We start from the raw sequence: 25609 nt of genomic DNA on the forward strand, positions 1-25609 counted from the left end.
CATACAGAAAATTCACATACTATTCACACAGCAGCATACTGCAATATAGTAGGAGTTGTATGATAGTATGCCATTCGGAACAAAGCTTCTGTTCTGATTTCAGTGTACTTGAGTTATATTTAGCAGATTCTGGCAAATATAGTAGGTCATCCGGGTATTCCATGCATACAGAAAATGTGCATACTATGGATGCAGCATACTGGATGCTGCAGAAATAGTAAGAGTAGTATGATAGTACGGCATTTCGAACACAGCCAAGGTCTAATGTTAGCTTTATGGGCGTGAGTGAGTGGGAACGCCAGGTGTGCTCTGGTTTGTTTATATATATACCACAAGTTCAATTTGTCTTTTTCTCGTATTTATTTTTTGTTCCATGTAACATTTAAAATGACAGCTGGAGTTGTGGCACTTTCCATTAATAGGGTACAAAACAGACCATGAAACTTTAAAAATAGTAGCTTCCAGCTGTTTTACTTTTATTTTTCAAAATTTTCCACATAATAAAAAAACATGCTAAGGTAAATCATAATTTTGAAATGAAAATCAACAAAATGTCAAAATTGTGACACAAATCATATGACATATGCCAAGTCATAATTATGAGAAAAAGTTGAAATCGACATAAAAGTCTAAATTATTACATAAGTCATAATTCTAATGAAAAAGTCAAATTTTGTGTCACAATTTTTGATTTTCCAAAGCATGATTTTTTTCTTAAGTGGAGGAAATAGGGTTCTATGGGGGGAAAGGAGATGATATTTGGAAAATGTTGATTATCAACCTCTGAAAACCAAACTAAGTTTTATTTTTTATCATCAATGGGGAGTGCCATTTTTGAGAATTGTTGGGGGGAAAAATCATGGGAATTATGTATCTAATCCTGCACAAATGTAATTGAACACCAAAGTATACCATATTTGTGGAAAGTGCCATGAGCACATGACACAAGCTCTTATTTTCAGTTTGAATACAGTTTACATAACATTTTCCCATGAAGACAGAAAATTCAAACTAAAAAATTATACTGGTTATTCCACATTGTACTGAATGAACGAATCATCCACAAGGCACACTTGACAATATAGGCAGCTTTTGATACAGTGCAGACAAAACATTAGCCATTATACTAAACTGTCCAACTGACTGAACATGAAAAGCTGTTCATTTGTATTTAATATTCACAGAACACAGAATATTAATACTTACACAATCATGCACACTATTGGAAATACAACACAGTAGACATTAGAAACATTATTAAAATATAAAATATATATGTAAACATCAATGATTATAATCATGTTTTTAAAAGATGCTACTGATCATTCTTTTAGCTGTCTCCCAATAAATTCAGATCAACACAACCTAATCATTAGGATTGGGATTGGCATCTAGATACTGGGAAAGATCAAAGGTCAGCACCTTACTGATGACACAATCTCCTTGCTGTGAATAAATGAAAAGATTCAATTATATATTAAAAGTCAACATAATACAAGCACAGTGTACAATAATGATGTAATGATAGGTTGGGATGGGTTTTATTTTAATAGAACTCTTGCATGTGTCAGCTACTTTTGTTATGTTAAGGTTTATATGGCCCATCGCTGAAACACAAACCTCAGGGTAAACTCCTATGAGTGAGTCAGCTTTTGTGTAGAACTCCTCTTTCAGAGAGATAACAATTGCCTGGAAATTCTGGACTGACTGGTCCTTTATGTAGTTAGCCACCTGCAAAGTAAAAGTTAAATACATATTTCATATCGACGCCATTCAGTTCAGTTGTAAGCACACATGTACATTTGGAAGAGCCCTTCCTACAAGCTCACACACCTTGCCTATGTTGGTGTTATCCAGTGCAGCATCAATCTCATCTAGGACAAAGAAAGGTGCAGGCTTGTAGCTATAAGGGAAAAGCGATGCGATTTTTAAATTAGAGGGAAAAACATACAAGTTCACTTTGAAAGTTTTTGCAGATCTTTGTTGCACCTGTGAATTGCAAAAAGAAGAGCTAAAGCTGCCACCGTTTTCTCTCCTCCAGACAGGTTGTCCATGGGCCTGAATCTCTTTCCTGGAGCCACACAGTTGTAGTTGATTCCATCTAAGTATGGTTCTTCTGGGTTCTCTGGCCCCAGGAATGCCTGAGAGGATAAAAGTATTGTAAAAATTCTACTTGTGTTATTGAAGGATTTTCTCTTGTAAAGAGAGAGTGATTTCAGAGTTCAGAGTGTTTTTATTAACCTGTGCACTGGTGTTACGTGACAGTGCTTTGTAGATCTCATCAATGTTGGTGGCAACAGACTCGAAACAAGCATTGAAACGGTCAAACCGCTCCTTCTTGATCTGCTCAAACGCCTGTTTGGCTTTCTTTGCTCTTTTCCGAGCAGCTTCAAACTCTGTAAGGCACATCAACATCTGTATTTGTTAACAGAAACATCTCAGCTGAATTTCATGAATACATAAGAAAAAAAAGTAGATATTGTAGCTATTGGTTATTAATTATGCTAGTGGTTCTCAACCTAAGTGGCATCAGGGGACCGCAAAATGGTTTACAATTATTTCAAATTAAAAAAAGGAAAGAAAAATAAGCGGACATCATATTTCTTATTTTAATTTGCTCCTAGTCATGAGTCTAGCTTTTGTGATTCTTCCCACCCACCACCAGAGGGCTCCCTGACCTGAGTATTGACTTTATCACCCCTGACTCCATCTTCCATAATCCCCATTTCTGAGCATTTGATTGTTTCTGTTGCCTTGCCTGTGTAGGACCCTGGATTGTTTACCTTTTTTGATCCTTTGCTGCCTGCCTATTGTTTCTGCCTCATTTGCCTGGACTTTATTTCTGTTTTTCAACTACGACTCTGTTTTGCCTTGGCCACTGATATTGCTGTTTGAGTTTATCTATTTGTTGTTGCTTTTTGATATTGTTTAATTATGTTAATAAATTGTACAGCACTTTGGTACAACACTTGTTGTTTTTAAATGTGCTTTATAAATAAATGCAAACTTGAACTTATTCCTGCTGTTGATTTTAATAGACGCAAATGGATCCCATCTCCTCTGAATCTTCGTTACACTCCCTAAAAGATTTCAATGGTTTTGGAAAACATGCATGTATAAGGAAATGTGACTTTTCAAGACCTGGAATAGTCATGAAAATGAATAAAATCTTAAAAAGGGAAAATTGTGGTAAAAATTTAGTAAAAACGTAAACCTGTAATCATAACCAAATCATAAAAAGTGTTTAATTTAATTTTTTATTATAATTTACCAATTTATTTTAAAAAAATTATGAAAATGTATTATACTTTTTGTAATATTGTCACTCCAAGTTTCTGTAAATCAAAATTGTGTCATTAAAGCACATAACAGAAGTATCAAAAATATCTTACATGGGGGACCTCTGATTATTGTTTTGGTCAGTGGGGGGCCATGGAGTCAAAAGGGCTGTAAACCACTAATTTACACTCAGTGTGTCCCTGGTAGACCTACTCAGGTCAAGATTAGCTACTGTACAAGCAGATGAGCCTGGACTTTTGGGCTCACCATCACTGGTCTCCTGGAACTTGTCTCTAACACTCTCGAGTTTCTCCATGGCCTTCATATTGGGAGCGCTGATTCTCTGCAGGATGCTCTGCTGCTCGTTCAGCCTCTGCTGTAGGGTGTTCATCTCTGCCTTGATCTCTTCTTCTGACAAAGAATCCTATAGAAAGGTTTTACATCACTTTTTTATAGATCCAAGTTGCTTGTTAAACAACAAATTTGAAATATTTCATCATTTAAAATTACCTTGAGGTCCTCATTCAAGTTGCTGTAGTCAATCTCTATGAGGGCCTCTTTGGCATGAACAGAGCTTGATGCCTTCGCACTGCTGATCGAATCCTCAACTTGCGAACTTCCCTATGTAGACAGATCCGTATGTATGTCTGTGCTTACAAAAGCAGTATGTGTGATTGTGTAGGAATATATGTTCAGAAAAGTGTACCTCTCCCTGGCTGATGTCATCCATTGTCCCTGATTTGAGGGGCAGTTTGATGTCCTGCATCTTGCAGGCTTGCAACAAGTTGTGTCTGTCACTGCGTTTCTGTTCCAGTTTGGTTTCAATGGCAGTTACTTCCTTCTGCAGCTGAGTCAGCTCTCTAATATTACATGCATATGACAGAATCCCACAATACTGTTTTATAACAACTGTAATTTAATTTAATTTGAGAACATGTAAAGAATTGAGAGAACAAAATATTAATGTTCTCACTTGTTGGCAGATCCTAGTTTCTTGCGGATCTCCTCCATCTCTCGGTTCTTGTCATTTACCTCTCCCTTCTTGGTAAGATGCTGGTTCTTCAGGTCCTGTAGCTGTGCCATTGTCTCATCAATGATCTTCATGTGCCTGTGTTCCTCCTGAGATGGTATGGTGGGGGAACAATATGAGTTACTGTTTAGTTTTTCACACTTAAAGATTCCACTGATATATGCTTTGCTTGTCAAGACCTTTTACTCCTCCTCTATTCTTTGTCACCTTTTTAAGTCTTTCAATCTCATTCTCATCCTTTTTTACAGTCTGCTCCCACATCGTCACTTTCTCCTGGTCTTCCTTCAACTGGTTCTTCTCATAATCAAGCTGGATGGCCAGACGTGTCTTCTGTGTCTCAAACTCCAGTCTAGAATTGCAGTATAATACAAGCTCGATCATGGCAGTCCACCTAGCAGTTGGTAACTTGTATACTGTCCTTAAGAGTTTTACCGTTTTTTGGCAATCTCATTTTGCCTCTTTACTTTTTCCTCTTCAAACTCTCTGATATTTCGCACACCGATCTCTAGGCAGAATTCAACAAAGACCTCATCCTCCACCTATGAATGACCGTAATAAATAATAATTATTAGAGCATCAAACTTCTTTGACAGCATTTTAAATGTCTTAATTTTCTCCAGAGCTCTTACTAGGTTCATGCGGTCTCTTAACTCTGTAATGTCCCTCTCTCGTGATTGGATGATTCGTTTGATGTCATTGATTCGTGGGCAAAAATTTGCCAGCTCACTCTCCAACTTTGATTTCTCCTACAAAGACAACAATGTATTTTGAAAAATGCATTGTAACACCAGTGACTTCATTAGAAACCACCTGTATTTTTTTATCTTGTAAAAGTTTAGGGTTATGATGATTTTGATGTCTTGTCTTGTCTTGACTGAGGCGTTGTTTCTCAGGTGTACCTGCATGTTCAGTGAGAGGTGGCGGGTTTTTGTCTGTTCCAGATCACTCTGAGAGTATTTCAGTCTCATCTGCAGCCCGTGAGCCTGAGACTGGACCTGCCTGAGCTCTGCCTCCTTTCTCTTTGCCTTCATTTGTTCCTGAGGAGATAACCATTAGATGTAAAACCAGCTTGGTAAAAAAAAAAAAAAAGCCCGTCATGTGATTTTACTTCCACATAATACTTAGGCCTACCATAATTCATTCATTTGTGAAATTAAAGCATGTCACAATTGATACCGTGTCAATGGATCAAGATTATTTGATCTAATTGTGATTATCTGCACAAACACTGCACAAAGTGTTTGAGACCACACTGAAAATGTTATTTTTCATTTAAATTAAAATACACAATTATTTCCAGTTGTAGGATTTCAAAACATTCTGAGCAAATTATATAAATTACATTGATTATTATTACAAATAAATGGTTATTATTATTATTATTATTATTATTATATACTGGCCATTGCTGGGTTTGAGTGAAGTGGAAAACATTTTTTTTTAAATGTTTTGTATATATTTACAAAATTATTTTATTTAGAAAATAATTTTCATGTTTAAAAAAGTGTTTCGTCATTTATTAATGTTTATTTATATTTTAATTAGTTTAATTTGAATATATTTCAAATGTTTTCTGTTTTGAAAATTGTTTTATTTATAAAATGATTTGTATTTTGTATATTTATGTTTTAAAATTTTATAGAATTTGTATTTCATGCTCATGAGAGCCCTAAATTATGGTAAATTTTCCAGCTGTGTGCGAAGTTTCTCTGTAGTTCTTTTGTATGTCACCTTCAATTCCTCTGTTAGTTTCTCTTTCTTTTCTTTAAGTTTGTCCACAGCTTTCTCGTCCCACCGCCGAGCCTTTGCTTTCAGGTCACTAGCTCCACCAGAGATCACACCTGACTTTTGGAAGAGAGTTCCATCCAAGGCCACGGTCTGTAAAGGAACAAGACAGAATAGAAGATGAATAGTTTATCTTTTGATATGTGCTTTACATACAACTTATATGACATATTTAAACCTTATGCCGGTATGGTCCTCCAAAGGCGATCCTGCGAGCGTCCTCCACATTCTCACACACTAAAGCATTGCCGCAGGCATACTGAAGGGCTTTCTTTATATGTGGCGGCTCATAGCGGATCACATCGATCACTAGTTTTGCCCCCCTAAGCTCTCTCAGTTTCTCATCTGTGGGTTTCACCTTGAGGGAGAGAAACACAAGTCCAGTGAAATACACGGTTCAGCCTTCAAGATGGAAAATTCAGAGCTCAACTCATGAATTGTTTATTAAAATCAGTCTGTACCTCCAAATAGTCAAGAGGCAGAAAGGTCTCTGGTTCTCCTCTTTGCTCTTTAATGTACTGGATGCAATCTCTGCCGGTTTTCTCAGAGTCCACAATAATGGCGTCCATGTTTTTTCCCAGGACTTTGGTCACTGCAATCTGGTACTTCTTCTGGGTGGGCTGGCATAAGTCGATCAGTCTGCCGTACTTTTTGGATTTAAACATGAAGGTTTAAAAGGTATTTTATGTGGAAATAAAGAAAAAAATCAGTGAAAGCTTCTGTTGCAAGCTTAAACTGAAAATGTGTCTATACACACAGCAACTCACCACTGAGCCAGGGTAAAGCCGTTTAATGCTCTCCATAATTTCAGCTTTGCGCTGCTGACGGCTGTTCTCCTGCCTGTCAATACGAGCATCTCCAAGTTGCTCCATCACCTGTGACCAGAATCATCTCAGCAGTGAAATCACAGTCTTGGTCAAATGATGCACCTAAGTGTCTGAGTAAATGTGTTCATTTTTGTACTTGGTTTAACTCCATGTTTATCTCATCAATCCTTCTTTTGGCCAGCTCCACTTCCTCAGTCAGTTCCTCTTCCATACGCCTCTGTTCATCCAGAGACTGCCTGTTGAGAGGAACACATCAAAGTTTGCCATAACATGAAACCGAAGGGTGAAGAAAAGTAAAATAAAGAAACTGGTCACTTGAGGCTGTGCTTTACAGTTAGGTATGATGCATAATTACATGTGTATATGTAATATAATCTGTTTTTCATGTGATACATTGATGCATTATATTATGAAATATTTCAATTTCCAATATTAAAATGTTTTAAATATTTAAAATGCAATTAATTCCTGTGATGGCAAAGGTGAATTTTCAGCAGCCATTACTGCAGTCTTCAGTGTCACATGATCCTTCAGAAATCATTCTAATATGCTGATTTGCTGCTCAAGAAACATATCTTATTATTAATGCTGAAAACTGCTTAATATTTTCAAGCAATCGAATGCATCCCTTTTGAATAAAAGATTTTCCTTTCAAAAATAATCATATGTATCATATTAATTACTGTATATGTTTTCCACATATTGTATACATATGTGACCCTGGACCACAAAACCAGTCATAAGTGTCAATTTTTCAAAATTGAGATTTCTACATCATCTGAAAGCTAAATAAATAAGCTTTCCATTGATATATGGTTTGTCAGGATCGGACAATATTTGGAATCTGGAAACTGAGGGTGCAAAAAAATCAAAATACTGAGAAAATCACATTTAAAGTTGTCCAAATTAAGTTCTTAGCTATGCATATTACTGATCAAAAATTAAGTTTTTATATATTTACTGTAGGAAATTCACTAAATATCTTCATGCAACATGATCTTTACTTAATATCCTAATGATTTTTGGCATAAAATAAAAATGGATAATTTTGACCCGTACAATGTATTGTTGGCTATTGCTACAAATATACCCCAGTGACTTAAGACTGGTTTTGTGGTCCAGGGTCACATATAGGCATATATCAACAAAGAACCAGAAATGATCTATTTTATAATGATCTTTGAAACACCTGCTGGTTGCAATATAGTCTTCCAGCTTTTCAATGCGCTTTTGGTTCTCCTCAATCTCACGAATCTTCTGTTTTATTTTGGCCTGTAATCAAAAAGGGATATAAGCAGTCAGTGTTTTACACCAAAGGACAAACGAAAAGAGTTTACAATCATTTTTCAGTCTACCTCTGTCTCAATTTTCTTCCTCTCCTCCAGATCCAGCCGGTCCTGGTCAGCCTTTTGGTCCCTGTTAAACTTTTCTAGCTCCTGCGCCAAAGTAGCTGCCCGCTTACTGGCCTCCTCCTTTAGCCTGTGATACTGCTTCACCTGATATAACAGTATAAGTGTACAATGAAACACTGAAATTTATGGACATACTTGCATTTGTTTATTCAAGCAGAAGCGCAATATCTGGCTGAGTTTGACTGACCTGGTTCTCCTCCAGTGTCAAATCTTGGCCTTGACTCTGTGCCTCCTCTTCCATCCGTTCCTCAAACTCCTGCCTCGCCATCTCCACGGCACCCTGCTCACGGTCCAGTTCCTCTATGTCTGCCTTCCGCTTCTTGTACATCTTCTGTGCATTCTGCAAGGATTTTCGAGCCACCTCCAGCTTCTTAATTTTATGGGCAGTGTTCTCCTTGGCTTTGATATACTGTGGCCGTTTCTGGTTCAGCTCAGCATCTTTCTCTCTAGACAAAGTTGGATTAGAAGTTCTTTAGCAAACTGTGACCATTTTATAGTTAGAGTTATAGTTAGCTTATCATAACAATAATATTACAAGTTTTCAGTAGAGTCTGATGGCAGGTTATTATAGATAACAAAAATGAAAACTAAAACCATAAAAAAAAAAACATTTTCGTTACTTGAAATAAAATAAAACAATGTTAAATGAAATAAAATATAAAAAAACTGAAAATTTTATTTCAGCAATCATTTCTAATTTTCATGGTAACATTTTAGCATAATAATATACTGTACAGTGTATATATAGAGCCCATCACTCACTTTATCTCCTTCTCCACATTCTGCTGTTCCCTCATCATTCTTCCCAGCTCTTTCTTCTTTTCCTTGAGCTCTTCCTCTACATGATCCATCTTCTTTCTGTCCTTCTCAATCTCACGGTTGCGCTGAGACAACTCTCGGTTCAGCTTCTCGATCTCCGCCTCGTTATGGTAGAGTTTAAAGAGCTGTAGCTGAACGTGAGCCCTGACCACCTCATCCTTCAGTCTCTGGTACCTCTCAGCCTGAACAGAGAGCAAAAGTTCAACTGTGGGATTGTGGTAAAATAAGATAGAAAATGTGCAAAATAGTTTACCTCCTCTTTTTCCTGTTTGGCTTCTTTGCGCTCTGCTGCGATGTTCTTCTTACGGTGATAGTTGAATTGTGTGTCCTCTTCAGCTTTCACCATCTCTTTCTTTCTGCGGTCATATTCCTGGGCCAGCTCACCAGAGCGGGAGATCTCCTCAAACAAAGTGGTCCTCTCTTTAGGATTCTTCATGGCTATGGACTCCACTGCACCCTGCACAACAAAATCACAAAGACAGACAAAACCTATTACACTGACTCAAATATCTCATACAGGTTATCTTATATTTTCGATAATACTGAAAAAAGCAGGAGGTCATGTGCATGTATACCTGGAACACAAGAAAATTTCTGGCCTTAATTAGAATACCCAGTTTTTCCAGCTCCTCACTGTAGTCTGAAAGCCCGACCACCTTACTGTTGATTCGGTACTCTGAGGAGGAACCTGAAACATACAAATAGCTAGTCTCCTGTGGTAAAAATGATTCATAGGACTACTAAATAACGTAGGGTTGACTTACTATTATGAATTGTAACAACTTTCAGGAATGCAAGTCATTTAGTAACTTTACTTTTTAACATTTACCAATGATGACCCGTGTGAAGGTGCATTCATCCCCATTGTCCTCGCAGTAAACCATGCTCACGAAGGCACGGTTGGCTGCTGGTTTTCCAACTGGTGCTCCATGAATGAGATCCTTCAGGGTTTTAACACGCAGGTTACTGGTCTTCTCTGCTAATACAAAACTGATGGCATCCATAAGGTTTGACTTCCCTAGAGAGCAGTGATTTTGGGCATCGAGTTAGTGGAGTGCATTATCATTTTGAGGTTTATTATTTATAATATAATTTATATTTACCTTATTTTTTTCTTTATTTTGTTTTTCACATCAGTTTGAAATAAATTGAGGGACAATAGTAATATTTTGAAAAAAAAAAAAAAAGATTATAATAACAATTTGGAAAAAAAACGTATGACTTTTGTTTTCTTGGTAAACAAGTACGCAAAGCTTTGGAATACATTGTAGGACAATAGAATTTAACATTTTAAGCAAACAATGTAAACGAATATTATGAATGGCTTAACATTTCAAACTTGGCTGCAAAAGAAATGATGAATGCATGGCTTCCAAAAAAAGTTTCTAAGACATTTTAAATCTAAACTATGCAATAGAAAGAAAAAAAATCAGAATATTTAAAGAGGAAAAAAATGCACCCGAATTAAAAAAAAAAAAAATGTAGCCATAGCGAGATCCATAATAATGCAGCGTGCACACTAGACACATGCAGCAGCTGCATCGCTGCAGTCCACCGCGCTGCATCAACACCTGAGATCACACTTACCAGATCCATTTGGGCCGATTATTGCTGTAAATTTGTGAAACGGTCCGATTATTTGACGTCCTTTGTAAGATTTGAAATTTTCAATCTCGATCAGTTTTAAATATCCCATGCTGGTTGATTTATCTCAGAAGAGGGATGTCAGATTGATGCTCTTTAGGGTGTTTGTGGCGATGCGTTTCTCCAGACGTTGTTTGGCGGTGGCAAAGCGGATTTAAAACGAATTGGCAACTAGATATGTTAGGCTACATATCGTTTTTCAGAGGTTAAACCTCTGAAACCATAATAATCTGACATAAAATAATCTCGTGTACACGCCCCCTGTCTAGAGCAGAATTCAGGCAAAATAAAAGTCCTAGAGCTAAGGAGAGTTTCGACTGAATTCAAATAAAAAATATGATTTTGTTTTGTTTTTTAAATAAACATTTTCCCTCCATATAATAATTAGACTCACTTATTGTTTATTATTATTCTTTTTTTATTTATTTTTGTAAATTTACGCACGTTTTGTTCATCAAGAAATAATTCTAGCTTGTATAAATCCAGGCTACTGAATATTAAAGAACTATGACTATTTCAAATTTATCGACATCACCTCGATGATTAATACCAAAATCCCAATCTAATACTCATAGATGAGATTAGATTAAGGGAGCTGTTCATGGTACTGAAACTCGCACCAGCACTGGAAATGTGCCTGGTTACAATTTAAAAAATATTCTGTTCAAATACAGTTTTATATATATATATATATATATATATATATATATATATATATATATATATATATATATATGTGTGTGTGTGTGTATAATACACGTTATATATATTTTTTCAGTTTACATTTTATATATATATATATATATATATATATATATGTATATAATTGTAATTTATTTATATATATTTATTTATATATATATATATATATATATATATATATATATATATATATATATATATATATATATATATATATATATATATATATATACTTTTTTTAAATATATTATTTAATTTTTACTTCAGTTTTAGTGATTTAGTGTTATTTTTGTAAAACAAGGTAATGAAAATGAGAAATATTGCCTTGGCAACTTGCAGAAATAAAACACGTGTTTTGTATTTTATTTTATTTCACCTATTTAAAGTAAGGTTTTAGGATTAGTTAACTATAATAACTATAAAAACTATAATAAAAACAAAGGTTTTTGCATGAATAATGTATGTCTGTCAAACGTCTCAAATAACGTAGTTACTGAAGCCGAGCCACAGACCATGAACCGGCTACCATGGCAACGCCAAACAGCGCTTCAAACACAAGACGAGGAGAGCTGACACACTGCAGTTCGTCGAAACCCAACTGATATTCACCAGTAAGATTTTGATGTTTTATCTTCATATATGCGTAATTTAAAATACTAGCTATTTACGTTATTAATAGCAACGCAAAAAAATAAAAAATCCACCAGCTTCTCAGTGGCGGTGTGGGAGAGGTAGCTGATCTCAGGGAAGTTTGTTGATATAAAACTGCTTTGCCAGAACATGTACAAGGCTGATTTACCCGTGGACGAGTCTGCGCTGCAGGCGGTGGAGCGGCGTCGGGCCGCAGAGGCTGAGCGCAAGAACCGAATATTCAGCACCAGAAGCCGAGTGATCGGCGTTGATCTGCGCGCGCTCCACAAACAGCGGGAGGAGAAACAAGAACAACTGGAGATGGAGAAGCAGCGAGACATGGCTCATGGTACGACAAATCACTTCTGCACTACAAAACAAGCTACAACACTGAAAGCTTATGTATAAAACAATTATGTTGTATAAGCTATATATCGCCTGTATTTTGGGTGTTTTCTCTTGCTTCCATTTTTCAATAATGGATCAACCACAGTCGGATACAAAAACATTGGTCTATGATATACAGAAATGATGTCCTTTGTTGTTCAGATCTGTTGCGCTTGTCCCTGGATGAAATGTCAATGCAACAGAAAAAAGAGGAAGAGGAGTTACGAAGAGAGTTGTCTCAGGACTTGGTACAATACAGAGCGATACATCAACGCGCTGAGGACAGTCGTGATGCAGATATCAATAATTATAGCCGACAGGTGGCGCCTGACGCCAGTATTCCTGTCTCGGACTCTGCATTGGGACCCGCCAGTATGCAAGTGTTTTTGGTAAGCATATGTACAGTGTTTGTTGGGACACAACAACAGATTAAGTCTCTAATAAATGACATGGACACGAAACGTTAAAATTTATGGTAAACTTTGTTACAGTGTAATTAAACGTTTAAAGGGATTAACTAAAAACGAAAATTCTGTCATCATTCACTCAAGATGTTCCAAACCTGTATGAGTTTCTTTATTCTGCTGAACACAAAGTAGATATTTTTAAGAATGTGGGTAACCAAACACGGGTAACCTAACGTTGACTTCCATAGTATGAAAAACAAATTTATTGGAAGTCAGTGGGGACCATCTACTGTTTGGTTAACAAAATACCACCTTATGTGTTCAACAGAAGAAAGAAACTTGTACAGGTTTGGAACAACTTGAGAATAAGTATATAATAATTAAATAATGACAAAAGTTTCATTAAGTTTCATGAGTAATATTTATATACATGTACTTACTATGGGTTAAAATTAGGATAAGGGTTTGGTATAGGTTAGTTGCATGTAATTATGCAAATTGTACTGTTATTACAGCAGTAGGTATGTCATGTGTGTAATAAGAACACTATAAAATTAAGTGTTAAGAAAATTTACTGAATTTGAATGTGTAAGGCAATAGTTTTTTGTAACTTTTCAGCATTTATAGTCTTAGTGTGACAAACAAGTACGAATATGTAGTCTCTCAAACAGCCTTAAAAACTGCATACTATATGTATATGTGTGTGCGACCCTGCCTGTGAAAACCCAGCTAAAGTCAGTTGTTTATGATTTACTGTTTTCTAAAAAAAAAAAAATCCCCATAAGGTAAAGAACATTGTGAAAATGTAACCTTGATATCTTTAATATTGACTGAGTAAGGCCATGTCAAAGATTGTAATCATAGTGAACATAATGGTTGATAATCAAACTTTGATGCTTGTAATCTCATAATTAGCTTTTGAGACTTTAGCCTGGATTTCACAAACAGGGTCACAAACACGCACACACATATATTGTTTATTAATATAGTTTTATTGGAAATATAGCTTGTCACACTGCAGGATGCCACTGTTCATATTCTATGAATGTGTTTCTTCACACTCGGGTCAGGGAGAAGGAATTAATGAAAATGAAAAGAAGAGAGCTCAGATGGAAATGAACGAGAGAAACCTGAGAGCTCAAAAGGAGGAGAGGGAAAAACAAGAAAAAGAACAAAAAAACAGAGGTAAACAGATTACGTTACATCGCATTTAGCCCTGTAATGTTAAAACAGAAGGAAAGATAATGTAAGTGTATTTCACTGTGTTTAGTAGCACAGAGGTTCTGATTATGCATATGATATCTGTGTTTTTGTGTGCAGAGCTGCTAACCGGCAGGGAGTTGGTGGAAAAAGACCTCAGGGCAGTGCAGCTGAATGCCCTGGAGCAGGAGTGCAAAAGAGCAGCCCACATTGCACTCAGTCATTACAATCAAGCTCAGGTATTATCTCACCACTAAACTAATGAAGGCAATCATTTGCGTTTACACTGTAAAAAGTGGCAACCTGCCATTGTCACCCCAAAGAGCTATTTTTATCCAATATGAGGTTAATATGCACCAACATGGGTTGAAATGACATGAGAATGAGTAAATCATGACAAATTTCATTTTGAAACCCCAGAGGCACCATAGATCTTTGAGATGAAAGGTCAAGGTAACATCTGACCTCCCTTTGCAGGCTGAGGAGAGGATGGAGAAGGAGCAACAAGAGAGACTGAGGAGAGAGGGAGAGGAGCTGGCAGAGGTGCAGTACATGGTGACCTCTGACCTCCTGACAGAGCGACCACAGGCTGCCAAGAGAGAAAGCGAATCCTCAGCAGAGGGTCCACGAGTCCTGACCGACCGCTGGAAGGGCATGACCCCACAGCAGATCGGTGAAATCCACAGAAAGAGAGAGGAACAGTGCTTGGAGAAAGAGGTTAGGATCCTGCACTGACATGTGCCATTTGAGCAAGCATTTATAGTCATCATAAAAGTAATACTCTTTTATCCCTTTCCTATTTCACCAGAGACTGAGAGAGATGGAGAGGCAGAGAGATGTGGCCTGGGATTACCATCTGACAGAGCAGGCCAGACAGCAGGACAGGGAGGAGAATAGAGATAAGGAGCTGCAGAGAGAGAGGAGAATTCAGCTCGATAAATACAATCAACAGCTGGCACGAGAGCAGCAAGCGCAGTAAGTGGCACGTTCATATTTCACTATTGTTAAAAACACAGCAGGATGCAAGCAGAATGCAGACAACTGGAAAATAAACATAATTAATAGTAGTAAAAGACTTTAAAAAATGGTCTGTACAATTCATCACTGCACATTATTCTTTTTTTTTTTTTCTTTACATTTAAACAACTTTCTCTTTTTCAACGCTTTTTCTGTTTGGCTGACATCTGTTAGGCCAAAAGTTATCTTAAAATAACCAGTTTTATGCTACTGTGGTTGGTAATGCAAGCTTACCAATAGCTAATATAATAATGGTAAAGATAGGGTCACTTTTCACAATTCAAAATCCCATCCTGCATTTTCTCTTGTTTAATATATTCTATTTGACCTGGATATACACTGCCGTTCAAAGGTTTGCTACTAACTACTTCTATTAAGCACAACTGTTTTCAACAGTGATAATAAGAAATGTTTCTTGAGCAGCAAATCAGCATATTAAAATGATTTCTGAAAGATCATGTGACACTGAAGACTGGAGTAATGGCTTCTGAAATTTCAACTTTACCATCACAGGAATTAATTAAATTTAAATATAGTTATACTTAATTTATATTATATTTAAATGTAATAATTTAAATATAATATTAAACAGTTATTTTGAATTGTAATAACATTTCACTATATTGCTGTTATTGCATTTTTTATCAAATAAATGCAGCTTTGGTGAGAATAAGAGAGAAAAAAATCTTGCCGAACCCAACCTTTTGAATAGTAGTGTACATTAAATTACAGAAGTAAAGTTTCATGTTCACTTTGATGCCGACACGAGAAGTACTTAATAATAGACGCATTTCTGTGTGTATGCAAATTCTAATTTTGTTCATTGTATAGCTACTAGTAATAATAATAATGATGCTAACTAGTAGCAAATTAATTCTTGGATATCTAGAAACACCGTATTTTCTGTTTTTCAGCCAGCACTACCTGGACAAGCAGCTGTATACAAACCGTCCCGCAGTTCACTACTTCACCCAGTTCAGCACAAGCTCTCGATAAAAGCACCGTCCCATTCCATCCTCTCATCTGATCATTCTCCTGCATGACAAATAAAGTGCTACTGGATTTCAAAGCACTGTGTACGTTTGACATTCATAAATTGAACTTTAATAGGTATCATTGCTGACAGTTGCCATTATAAAATGAATTGTATACAGAATGTTGCAGATGTAGATGATCCGATTGATTTTAATAAGTATTTACTTACACTGGCTTATCGGTGATGCAAATACAATAGCAAAATCCAGTTAATATCTAGTTAACGCAGCCCACCCTCACTTCCCCTTCAGTCCACAACACCGCAGGGGAATTTGACCAATACAGTCCCACAACCTCATTCATCTCGTCCTTCATTTATTTTCACATCATATGCAGTAACAAACAGAACATACAAGAGGAATAAGAGACTATTATGTCAAGCTTATTTATGCATTAAGCCTACAGTTCAAGATGCATTATGAGCTTGAATGCATACATTTGACAAGTAACAACAGAAACGGCAACGTTCGTCCGCTAGTCAAGCTTTAAACGGTGCCCTCCCACCCAGTTTTAGTTGCAGTAGCAGAGGGCAGTATAGTGGATATCCGAGAGTCGATTCACCTCCGAGCTCAATACACAGTCAAGACACTGACAAAATACACAAGTCGTCTAGCAGCAGTTCAGTTGAATATTGAGTTGAATAGAATTTGCATCACTTCCCCCTCCAGTAAGAAAATAGAGCTCTAAGAGACTTTTGTCCTGAGTGTGTCTGTACAGCTTTTGTGAGGGAGGCTAACACAGATCGGACAATCCCAGAGGGCTGGGAATCACTGCAAAAAGCCCGCCGCAAGACAGTGGTCTCAAAGATCTGAGTCAGCGTGTTTCTATTGCTCCCTGGAAGCGTGTGTGTGTGTATGTGTGTGCAGTGGTGCAAATAAGATGACTGCGTCCTTCCTTTCACGCTGGCTCTGCAGCAATAGATTCTAATCAGATACGCACAATACTGCCATTCTTTAGCACTCGGGAAACTATAAGCGCAATCATGTTTCAGTTAGCTTTTTTCTGTCTCTTTTATCCAATCAGCTTTTTTTTTCAGAACCTGCAACATCTATTTATCAAAGGACTGTTTTCTTAGTTATTTAAAACTATGCACTACTTGTCTACCACACTCAAATCACAACTAACAAGTTACTCTAAAGTTAAAAAAAAGTTACAAAACAAACAAATTTAAAAACCGAAAACATAATCAACAAGACACAGTTTTCAACATCATAATGAACAATCTTTTGGGCTATATTTACATTCATCTGGAAATTAAGAGTTTTTTCCCCCCCCCTGTGCCCCTCTCTTGAGAAATACCAGATGTGCCATAGATTCTCTCAGTGCTATATTCTGCTATATTTGTTTATCAAATCAAATGAACCAAAAAGCGAAAAAGGGAACGAATGCTATTTGGTATACTGGTATGGAACAATTCCCACCCAAACAAAGCATACATTCTGTGTAATAAGACAAGCCAATACACGATTGCATTTTACGAAACCAAACTAAATTGTGTGATATATTGTACTCTCTCACAGCCCTATCTAACTCAATACGACCTCAAATCTACGCACCTTACGTGTGTATTCTTATGGCTTTACACCAACAGGACTGCAAGAGGGAATCAGTACAGTTTCATACAATGCAGAAAACAAGAATTAGGAACACAGACACATACAGAGGGAGGAATAAACATGAGAGATGGTGGTGAGTTATGTTGTCGAAGGCAGGCACAGGAACCGATGGAGATGAAAGAGATTATAATACTGTATTTGGCTAAATTGATAGATGCTTGTATGTACAGCTTGCTATAAACGATCTAGCGTCGTAGAGCCATTGCATCTCATGTATTTACACTACGGAAATCTGTAATCGTAACTGAGGGGATGCCGATATGTATCTTCTATTGAATCACTACAATATTACAATATATCAACATACAGATGACTTAAAGATACTGTAAGCGAATTTTATGGAACGGAATTTGTTGTTGATTAGATGGTGGCAGATCTGAATGTGACATTGTAGTAGATTCTAAGAAATTCAATGGAAGAAAGAGTCATGACATTGATCATTTTGAGTTAAAAATGAAACATTTCACAATATCAATAAGAATATCATTTTGAAAATAGATGAATTTTCATTTCTGAAAAGAACTGGGCACTGTTCAAACGTCTACTATAATATAACCAAATTTAGCAAGTTGTTAGCCGAAAAAAAAAAAAAAAAAAGAAACTGTCAGAACACACTGCGAATTTTGCCAGAGAAAGATGTTTGTAATATGTACCAGCAGGGCAATGCTAACCGCGCTAATCTTTTTAGGGTGCGTGTCTAAGTCGGTGACTAAAACTGAGAAGTTCCACAATGGCTAACATCGCTTACAGCACCTTTAAAACACGACACAAACAAAACAAAAAAAATTAATAAAAAATTAATTATAAAAATGGTTCAGGCAAGTCTTCAAAGAATAAAAAAAGCAACAAATGGTAGAGACGCACAAAACACAATAAGTTGATTAAATTTGCAACCAGTATAACCAGCTCACGCTGTCTATATGCTTGCACAACGCACTTAGTCACGATTTTAAGGCCCTCAGCTTCTCTCTTCTCCCTCACACCCTCCTTCCACAACGCTTTTTATTGACTAACAGGTGAATCCGACTCTGATTTGAATTGGTGTTCGCCATGGGAGCTCGGCGTCTACTTTATTTGTCACTGGATAAGTCTCTTCTTGTCACGTTTGTATAACTGTAAACGGCTATAGCCTATTTTATATCGTAAAATGAGCGATAATATCTGTAAACAACGAGCATGGCAGTCTATTTGTTATATGTCAGTCGAATGTTTTCTTCTGGCTGTGTTAAAAGTGTTGTGTTGGTCCAATTACGTCCAGCAGTGCATCTGGATGGTGTTCTTGGCATCTGTTGTGTGTGTAGGTCTCATTATTGTGGGTTTTGGATTATTTGGTCAGTCATGAGCGGTTGCAACAGGTGGGCACATGTGTGAATCCACGTTTGGTCTCGGTGTCGCCCCGTCTAGTCAAGGAGGGCGGCGGAGTTGGGCAGGCCGTGGTGGGAGATGGCTGTGGCAGGATTTAGAGGGGAACTTTCCTGAGTCCCGGGGTCAGGAAGATCTCGGACTCCGCTGCTCTGACTGGCCAGCGACTCGTCCATGATGACCTCGGTCTGCATGCTGTTGCTGTTGGCGTATTCGTCTAGAGCGTCGTCGGTACATAGCTTACTATCCTCGCACAGAGACGGCTGACTGGCCGTCCGCTTCTCCTCGTTGTCACTACGGAAAGAAAAATACAAATAAATCTACAAATGTACACCAAGTGAGACGTCAGAAATGCCATTCCATGCATGCGAGGGAAAGTATTGAGAAAGCCATGCATGCAAAGGAACACAACACCTCTGCAAAGCATACCTCTCCAGTGATCTGCAAATCATTAGGAAGAGCATTTAGGAGAAAAAGGAAGAGCATAAGAAATAGGGAAAGGAAATTTATGCAATAATCTGTCTAACAAACTTCACCACACCTGTATTCTCCAAAACCCTCATTATTCATTGGCCGAGCTTCAGAATCTATCTGGCCTTCTTCTTTTTCTTTGACTGTAAGAAGAATAAAATTCAGGGATATTTGCACGTTTGTTAGTACTGTCACATGACAATAGATTAGAATGAAGTGTGTGCTTCTTTTACCTGAGTATTTTCCACCTTTGCTTCGTTTTATGAAACACAGAATGAGCAGCACCAGCAGCAACAGCACAAGGGCACTGATGAGTCCAATGAACCAGCTCTCAGTCACAAACCCTTTATGCACCTCCTTGAATTCTGAAGTAGAGGGAGGAAACGATGTATGAATTTCACGACACTTTGTATGATATTGAAGGGGGAAAATATGGAAATGATGTCATCCTATACTCATTTAATTGATCAAAAGTGACAGTAAAGACATTTATAAATGTACAAACAATTACTATTTCAAATGCTTTTCTTTTAAAATTACTATTCATTAAAGAATTTTGGAAAAAATTTATTTTGGTTTCCACAAAAATATTAAGCAGTACAACTGTTTTCAGCATTGATGATAATAATAAGAAATGTTTCTTGAGCACCATATCATTATATTAGAATGATTTCTGAAGGATCTTGTGACACTGAAGACTGGAGTAATGATGCTGAAAATTCTGATTTTTAAATGAATTCCATTTAAATATATATATAAATAGAATTTTTTTTTTTTAATAATGTTTCACTATATTACTATTTTACTGTGTTTTTGGTCAAATAAATGCAGCATTGGCGAGTATAATAGACTTATTCCAGAAACAAAAAATATACTGACACCAAACTTTAGAATTTTAGTGTATGGAAAATATTACACAAATTTATTCTTTTTAATTTCTTCTGTGGTCTGCATGTAAATAGGACATCCGTGCAATTTATTATAAAAAGCATTATGAGAGCTGTTTTGTGTTTACCTGCTCCTGCTGTCTGGATCTCATCTTCCCATAAAGTTTTGTTTTTGAAGTCAATCTTCAGGCGGTACTCGGATCCGGACTGGAGCCCCTGCAGCGTGTAAAAAGACTGGGAGCTGTTCACTCTTTCAGAGTGCTTCCATGTGCCTTTGCCTGGACAGAAAAAGACAAATCAAAACACACTCATTTTTATTCTCTCTCAGTTACTGAAAGAGTAGAGGCACTAACTAACATAAGAGGTAATAAAGCTGCTACTTCCTATTTTGCTATTCAACGAACAAGCTTGTGTTCAATCATTTTCAATCACGTCCTGTCCATACGGTACGTACCATCCTTTTTCAGGTAATGTATAAAGAATCCCACGTTCCTCTGTCTCTCTTTCGATACCCAGCTCAGGTTGACTGATGTCTCTCCAGTCGATAAACTAATGTTGGAGGGCGGAACTGTTCACACACACATAAACACACAAAAACCAAGTGAGACTTAGACAAACTCATCTGTCCAAATATAATTCAAACTGGTTGTGAATGTGTCCAATTTCCTCTTATTTTCGGTGTAGACACACAAATTACTTGTCGCTAGAAGTGTGTCACATCACGTCTGGTTAGGACAGTGTTTAGAAACGCATGTAAAAACATTTCATATAGCATGTAACCCCCACCCCCCTACATATGTCATATAATTTAGAGATCAGTAAAATGTTAGACCTCCATCCAGTGTTGTAGCTCCCTCCCTGATGATTGGCAGTCCTTCACCCTGAGAAGTGTAGCCTCGCAGGTAGAAGCGGTAACGGCTGTGAGGATCCAGCTTTAAGCTGAAGTGAGACACGGCGTGGTCACTAATCTTTACCACTTGCATAGGACTGTCTTCCTTATCAACTGCAGAGAAATGAGGGGAAAAAGAGACGAAAGACATCAAAAATATTATTTTAAATATAGTTTAGTGGTTTTAAAAATAGTTTTTAAAATGTTAACCACCGAGCACTTGCTATGCAGTTTTCTGATGCTTAAAGGGATAGTTTACCCAAAAATTTTAAATCTGTCTGTAATTACTCCTTCGCAAAGAAAAAAAAACGACTTTATTCAATAATTTTTTCTCTTCCAAGTCAGGAGGAGGAAAAGAAGGAATTGTTGAAAAAGTTTTTTTCATTGCGCACAAAAAGTATTCTCGTAGCTTCATAAAATTACGGTTGTACCACTGATGTCATATGGACTATTTTAACGATGTCCTTACTACCTTTCTGGGCCTTGAACATGGTGGTTACGTTGTTGTCTATGCAGGGTCAGAAAGCTCTCGGATTTTATCAAAAATATCTTAATTTGTGTTCCGAAGACGAACAAAGGTCTTACGGGTTTGGAGCGACATGAGGGTGAGTAATTAATGACAGAATTTACATTTTTGTGTGAACTAACCCTTTAATGTTCACTGCTTCTAATAACGCCTGATGAGAATGAATCAGGCAGTCAGTCAACGCACCTTGTTGATACTGTAATGTGTATCCTTTCAGGACACCATTTGGCTGGGTGGGCGGAGTCCAACGCAGTGTCATTTCTGTCTCCGATGGGCTATCCAGCAGTAAAGATGATGGAGAACCAGGTACTGGAAAAAATGGATGACATGATTTGAATCCCTCACCTTTCTTCATCTATTCTTACTATTTGTCTCTCAGTCTTTCGTTCCTACCTCCTTCTGGAGTGTTGAAAGTGAGGGGTTCAGACTGGGGACCTTCTCCTTTATTGTTGATGACACTCACAGACAGTGCATAATGTGAGTAGGGCTGCAGATCTCCCAGAACCTTCTTCTCCTCACTACTGTCTGTCATCACAAAGGAGATGTTGCTTGGCTTCCCCTCCCTAACACGCTCCCGTCGGAGGTGTCTGCTTTCCGGGCCGTAGTGCATTAGATAAATCTATAGGATGGATAATAAATAAACTGTAAAAGATATTTTACATTTCACATTTTTCAGTTTATCTTCGCACAGCAGAGTATATTACCTTGTAACCCTGCAGACGACCTCTCACAGTTTCTCTCTTTATGGGCGCCCACACCACTTTAATGGCAGTGCTGTTGATCAGATCCACCGCCACATTCAAAGGGGCCTCAAACGGGTCTGACAGGAAGAAAGAGTACATTCTGATACCCTTTAAAACTTCTGTCTCAGGATTAACGCTAAACTAAAATCATTGCTTAATTGGGTTGAATTGAGATGCATAACCTTACAGGAAGATGTCAGGAAAAGGGCTCACAAGAGCAGCCAAAATATGGAACATTACAAACTCACAGTCCTCTCCAGAGTATCCAATGGTGGATTTGGGCTCCGGGCCATCTCCCATCTCATTAACAGCCTGCACTTTAATGTCAAAGGCAGAGAAGTTGCCCACATTTGGGACGATTAAGGGTGGAGACTTGATGGATTTGATGTGCCAGGACGGTCCGCTGCCCAAAACTTTCCTCCACATCACTTTATATTCAAAACCTGGGCCGTTAAAACTACGTCTGTCCATTTCCTGCAAGAACACAAACTCAGTTTTGAGTCACACTGCATTTTACTGTGAACAATTAGAATTTGAAAACATTGACAATAGTGCCTTTTATAGTAGAGGGCCTTGTTTGGCCGTAGTTTTCAAACTGAACTGTTTGAAAGAATGAATCAGAAATGACTTTTCCAACACTACATATGAAAGAAACATGACAGTTTAGGATAAACCGATTCATTAGAACAAATCAGACTTTCTATCACTATATATGAGAAAGAGGACCATTTAAAATGATCCAATTCAAGAGAATGAATAGGAATTTTCAATACTACAGATGAGAGAGAGAGAGGGGTCCATTTAAGAACAGATTCGCTAGAATAAGTCAGACTAACTAATAACACTACATAAGAGAGAAAGAGAGGACTATTTAAGGATGAATTAATTGACTTGAATAAACAGACTTTCCATCACTAACAATGTATGAGAGAGAGAGAGACAGAGAAAGGACTGTTTAAGACAAACCCATTTACTAGAATGAAATGGAATTGAAACACTGCATATGAGAGAGAGGACAGTTGAGGATGAACTGATTCACTAAAATGAATCAGACATTCTACACCACTACTAATGTTACCAAAAATATAGTTAGTAGCATCACTACTTTTTTTAGATAGATACTTTCCAACACTGCTTGAAATATGATGGAAGTCATATGGGCTCCTTTTGAAACTTTGACTATTTTGGAGCTTAAAAGTCTCTCCTGTTCTCAATATATTTTGTGTTCCATGGGGGGAAAAAAATCATACAGGTTTGAAACGACATGAGGACGAATACATGATGACTCTGAATTGTGCAACAAACCTTCCATGTGATCAAAAGGGTGCCTAGGTCGATGGAATCACTGCGCACTCCTTCAGGGTTACTGTCTGGAGCTGTAGAGGACAAATCATGATTTAGTGCCAAGATGTTCTAACATGGCAATAAAACTGTCACTTCATATCAGTCACATGCTGAGAGAAGTTACAAACACAAATCCAAAGTATCATACAACGATTCAAGGGACAAAACAAGTGCATCACAATGTGGTGGTACATGTCTTTTCTGTTTTAAGGCTATGTAAACACCCACATGCACACACGTGCCGTGTTACTTACGAGCAGCTGGTGTGGAAAAGACCTCCGTGTACATGCTCGGATCACTCTTGCCAATGTCATTGATGGCGATGACTCGGAAACGGTAGGAAAGGAAGGGTTTCAGGGAAAGGGTGGTTCGCTGATTGTTGCCTGACACGCGGCTTAGCTCCTCCCATTCTTTTCTTTCATATTCAGTCTCCTCAAACTCAATCAAATATTCTAGATACACAAACACGTACATATACACACAGAACAAGAAATGTCACTGATTTTATCCACGACTGGCCCCCAAAAAGTGTTGGACTCTTCAAACATGCTTAATGTATGAATGCAACTGCATTACATATAAAATATGAAAAAAGGCATTTATTTTACAGAAAGCACACTTTCCAAGAAAATGGAGTGAATCGTTAAAAAATAAAACAAGTCAAGTTGAAATACAAAAAAATATTTTATTTGTTCACTTGCATGTCATGTGACTAGTTACCAACATCAGAGAATCATGAACGTGTTTTTAAATGATTGAAATGGTAAATTACTAGTTACTGTAATATCACAATTTATGCAACATTTGCCATTTAAAGGGCAAAAAAATCAATAAGTAGTACAAAAGATTGACATGCATCAAATACTGACTGCGTACAATTAAAATGTTGACTAAACAGGAAAAACATACGGTACCTAGCACAGGGCTGTTGTGATCATTTCCTGGTGTCCAGCTGAGAGTGACACTGCGGTCTTTAGGTTCAGTCATCTGTATTTGGGTCGGAGGGTCTGGTCGGTCTGGTGAATGAGGGTTGGCAAAGAGCTCAGGGGGTAAGATGCTAATACAAACAAGGCATCTATGGGAAAGATTATTTCTTGAATCTGCCCTACAGCAAAACATGTCCTTTTGTCCTTTCTGTAGGTCACATTATCATACAGCAATACAGATCCAGACACGTAAAAGGGTTTAGAAATGGCCATATTATAAAGTTACTTACCAACGATAGTGATGGAGCCACTCGCTTCAGCTATATCCAGAGTGGTAATGACTTCACAGGTGTAAATCCCTTCATCCTCTTCCTCGACATCAGGTATTATGAGGGTAGATTCGTCTATCATGTACCTAAGAAATTTATGGTTAATAATGTTCATGAGATCATGTTATACAGCTTAAAAACTAAGCCTTTTTGAAGCATTCTGAGGGAAACGCATACTTGTCTGAATCAGAAGACTCTGTGAGCTTCTGTCGGTTCTTCCTCCACTGGACTTGAGGGGCGTCCTGCCTGGAGTCCACCTGGTACTCGCAGGTGAGGGTAGCGGGCTTCCCCCGCTGGATTCGCAGAGCCAATGGAGGTTTCACAATGACTGTCTTATCTGGG

General features: G+C 37.4%; 3 protein-coding genes across 9 annotated transcripts in view; 1 reads left to right on the plus strand and 2 right to left on the minus strand.

Moving 5' to 3' along the window:
* Positions 1-46: 46 nt before the first annotated feature.
* Positions 47-11260, minus strand: smc1a (structural maintenance of chromosomes 1A). 4 transcript variants are annotated; one of them, XM_058763292.1, is made up of 26 exons: positions 10740-11260; positions 9982-10170; positions 9728-9840; positions 9406-9609; positions 9096-9334; positions 8521-8779; positions 8277-8417; positions 8111-8193; positions 7058-7157; positions 6862-6969; positions 6556-6741; positions 6273-6452; positions 6041-6187; positions 5209-5346; positions 4939-5055; positions 4742-4848; positions 4517-4658; positions 4253-4398; positions 3986-4139; positions 3790-3900; positions 3547-3703; positions 2242-2396; positions 1990-2141; positions 1834-1903; positions 1621-1731; positions 47-1446 (listed from the first exon to the last, which is right to left on the minus strand). In XM_058763292.1, the coding sequence occupies exons 1-26, from the start codon at positions 10846-10848 to the stop codon at positions 1366-1368; spliced, it is 3699 nt and encodes a 1232-aa protein (XP_058619275.1). In that variant the 5' UTR covers positions 10849-11260; the 3' UTR covers positions 47-1365. The 4 variants fall into 4 exon arrangements, with proteins under 4 accessions (XP_058619275.1, XP_058619277.1, XP_058619278.1 ...); XM_058763294.1 differs by lacking the exon at positions 10740-11260 and having other exon boundaries at positions 48-1446; positions 9968-10088; XM_058763295.1 differs by lacking the exon at positions 10740-11260 and having other exon boundaries at positions 48-1446; positions 9917-9995.
* Positions 11261-11984: 724 nt separating this feature from the next.
* On the plus strand, positions 11985-19184 carry ribc1 (RIB43A domain with coiled-coils 1). Its single transcript, XM_058763296.1, has 8 exons — positions 11985-12109; positions 12276-12477; positions 12678-12904; positions 13993-14107; positions 14243-14361; positions 14600-14839; positions 14931-15097; positions 16054-19184. The coding sequence occupies exons 2-8, from the start codon at positions 12279-12281 to the stop codon at positions 16133-16135; spliced, it is 1149 nt and encodes a 382-aa protein (XP_058619279.1). The 5' UTR covers positions 11985-12109; positions 12276-12278; the 3' UTR covers positions 16136-19184.
* l1cama (L1 cell adhesion molecule, paralog a) overlaps positions 16473-25609 on the minus strand; it is a 60874-nt gene continuing 51737 nt past the window's right edge. For 3 of the 4 annotated variants that reach the window (XM_058763289.1, XM_058763287.1, XM_058763291.1), the window contains 16 exons: positions 25445-25604; positions 25229-25353; positions 24927-25028; positions 24267-24464; positions 23974-24044; positions 22917-23142; positions 22630-22745; positions 22319-22544; positions 22112-22234; positions 21343-21513; positions 20965-21078; positions 20639-20788; positions 19857-19988; positions 19694-19766; positions 19582-19593; positions 16473-19446 (listed from right to left, as the gene is read on the minus strand). In XM_058763289.1, coding sequence (XP_058619272.1) covers positions 19191-19446; positions 19582-19593; positions 19694-19766; positions 19857-19988; positions 20639-20788; positions 20965-21078; positions 21343-21513; positions 22112-22234; positions 22319-22544; positions 22630-22745; positions 22917-23142; positions 23974-24044; positions 24267-24464; positions 24927-25028; positions 25229-25353; positions 25445-25604 — 2255 coding nt within the window. In that variant the 3' untranslated portion in view covers positions 16473-19190. The remainder of the gene's footprint in view (positions 19447-19581; positions 19594-19693; positions 19767-19856; positions 19989-20638; positions 20789-20964; positions 21079-21342; positions 21514-22111; positions 22235-22318; positions 22545-22629; positions 22746-22916; positions 23143-23973; positions 24045-24266; positions 24465-24926; positions 25029-25228; positions 25354-25444; positions 25605-25609) is intronic. The other variant, XM_058763288.1, reaches the window with a different exon arrangement.

This window comes from Onychostoma macrolepis, chromosome 23 (genome assembly GCF_012432095.1).
Source record: "Onychostoma macrolepis isolate SWU-2019 chromosome 23, ASM1243209v1, whole genome shotgun sequence".
NCBI lineage: Eukaryota > Metazoa > Chordata > Actinopteri > Cypriniformes > Cyprinidae > Onychostoma > Onychostoma macrolepis.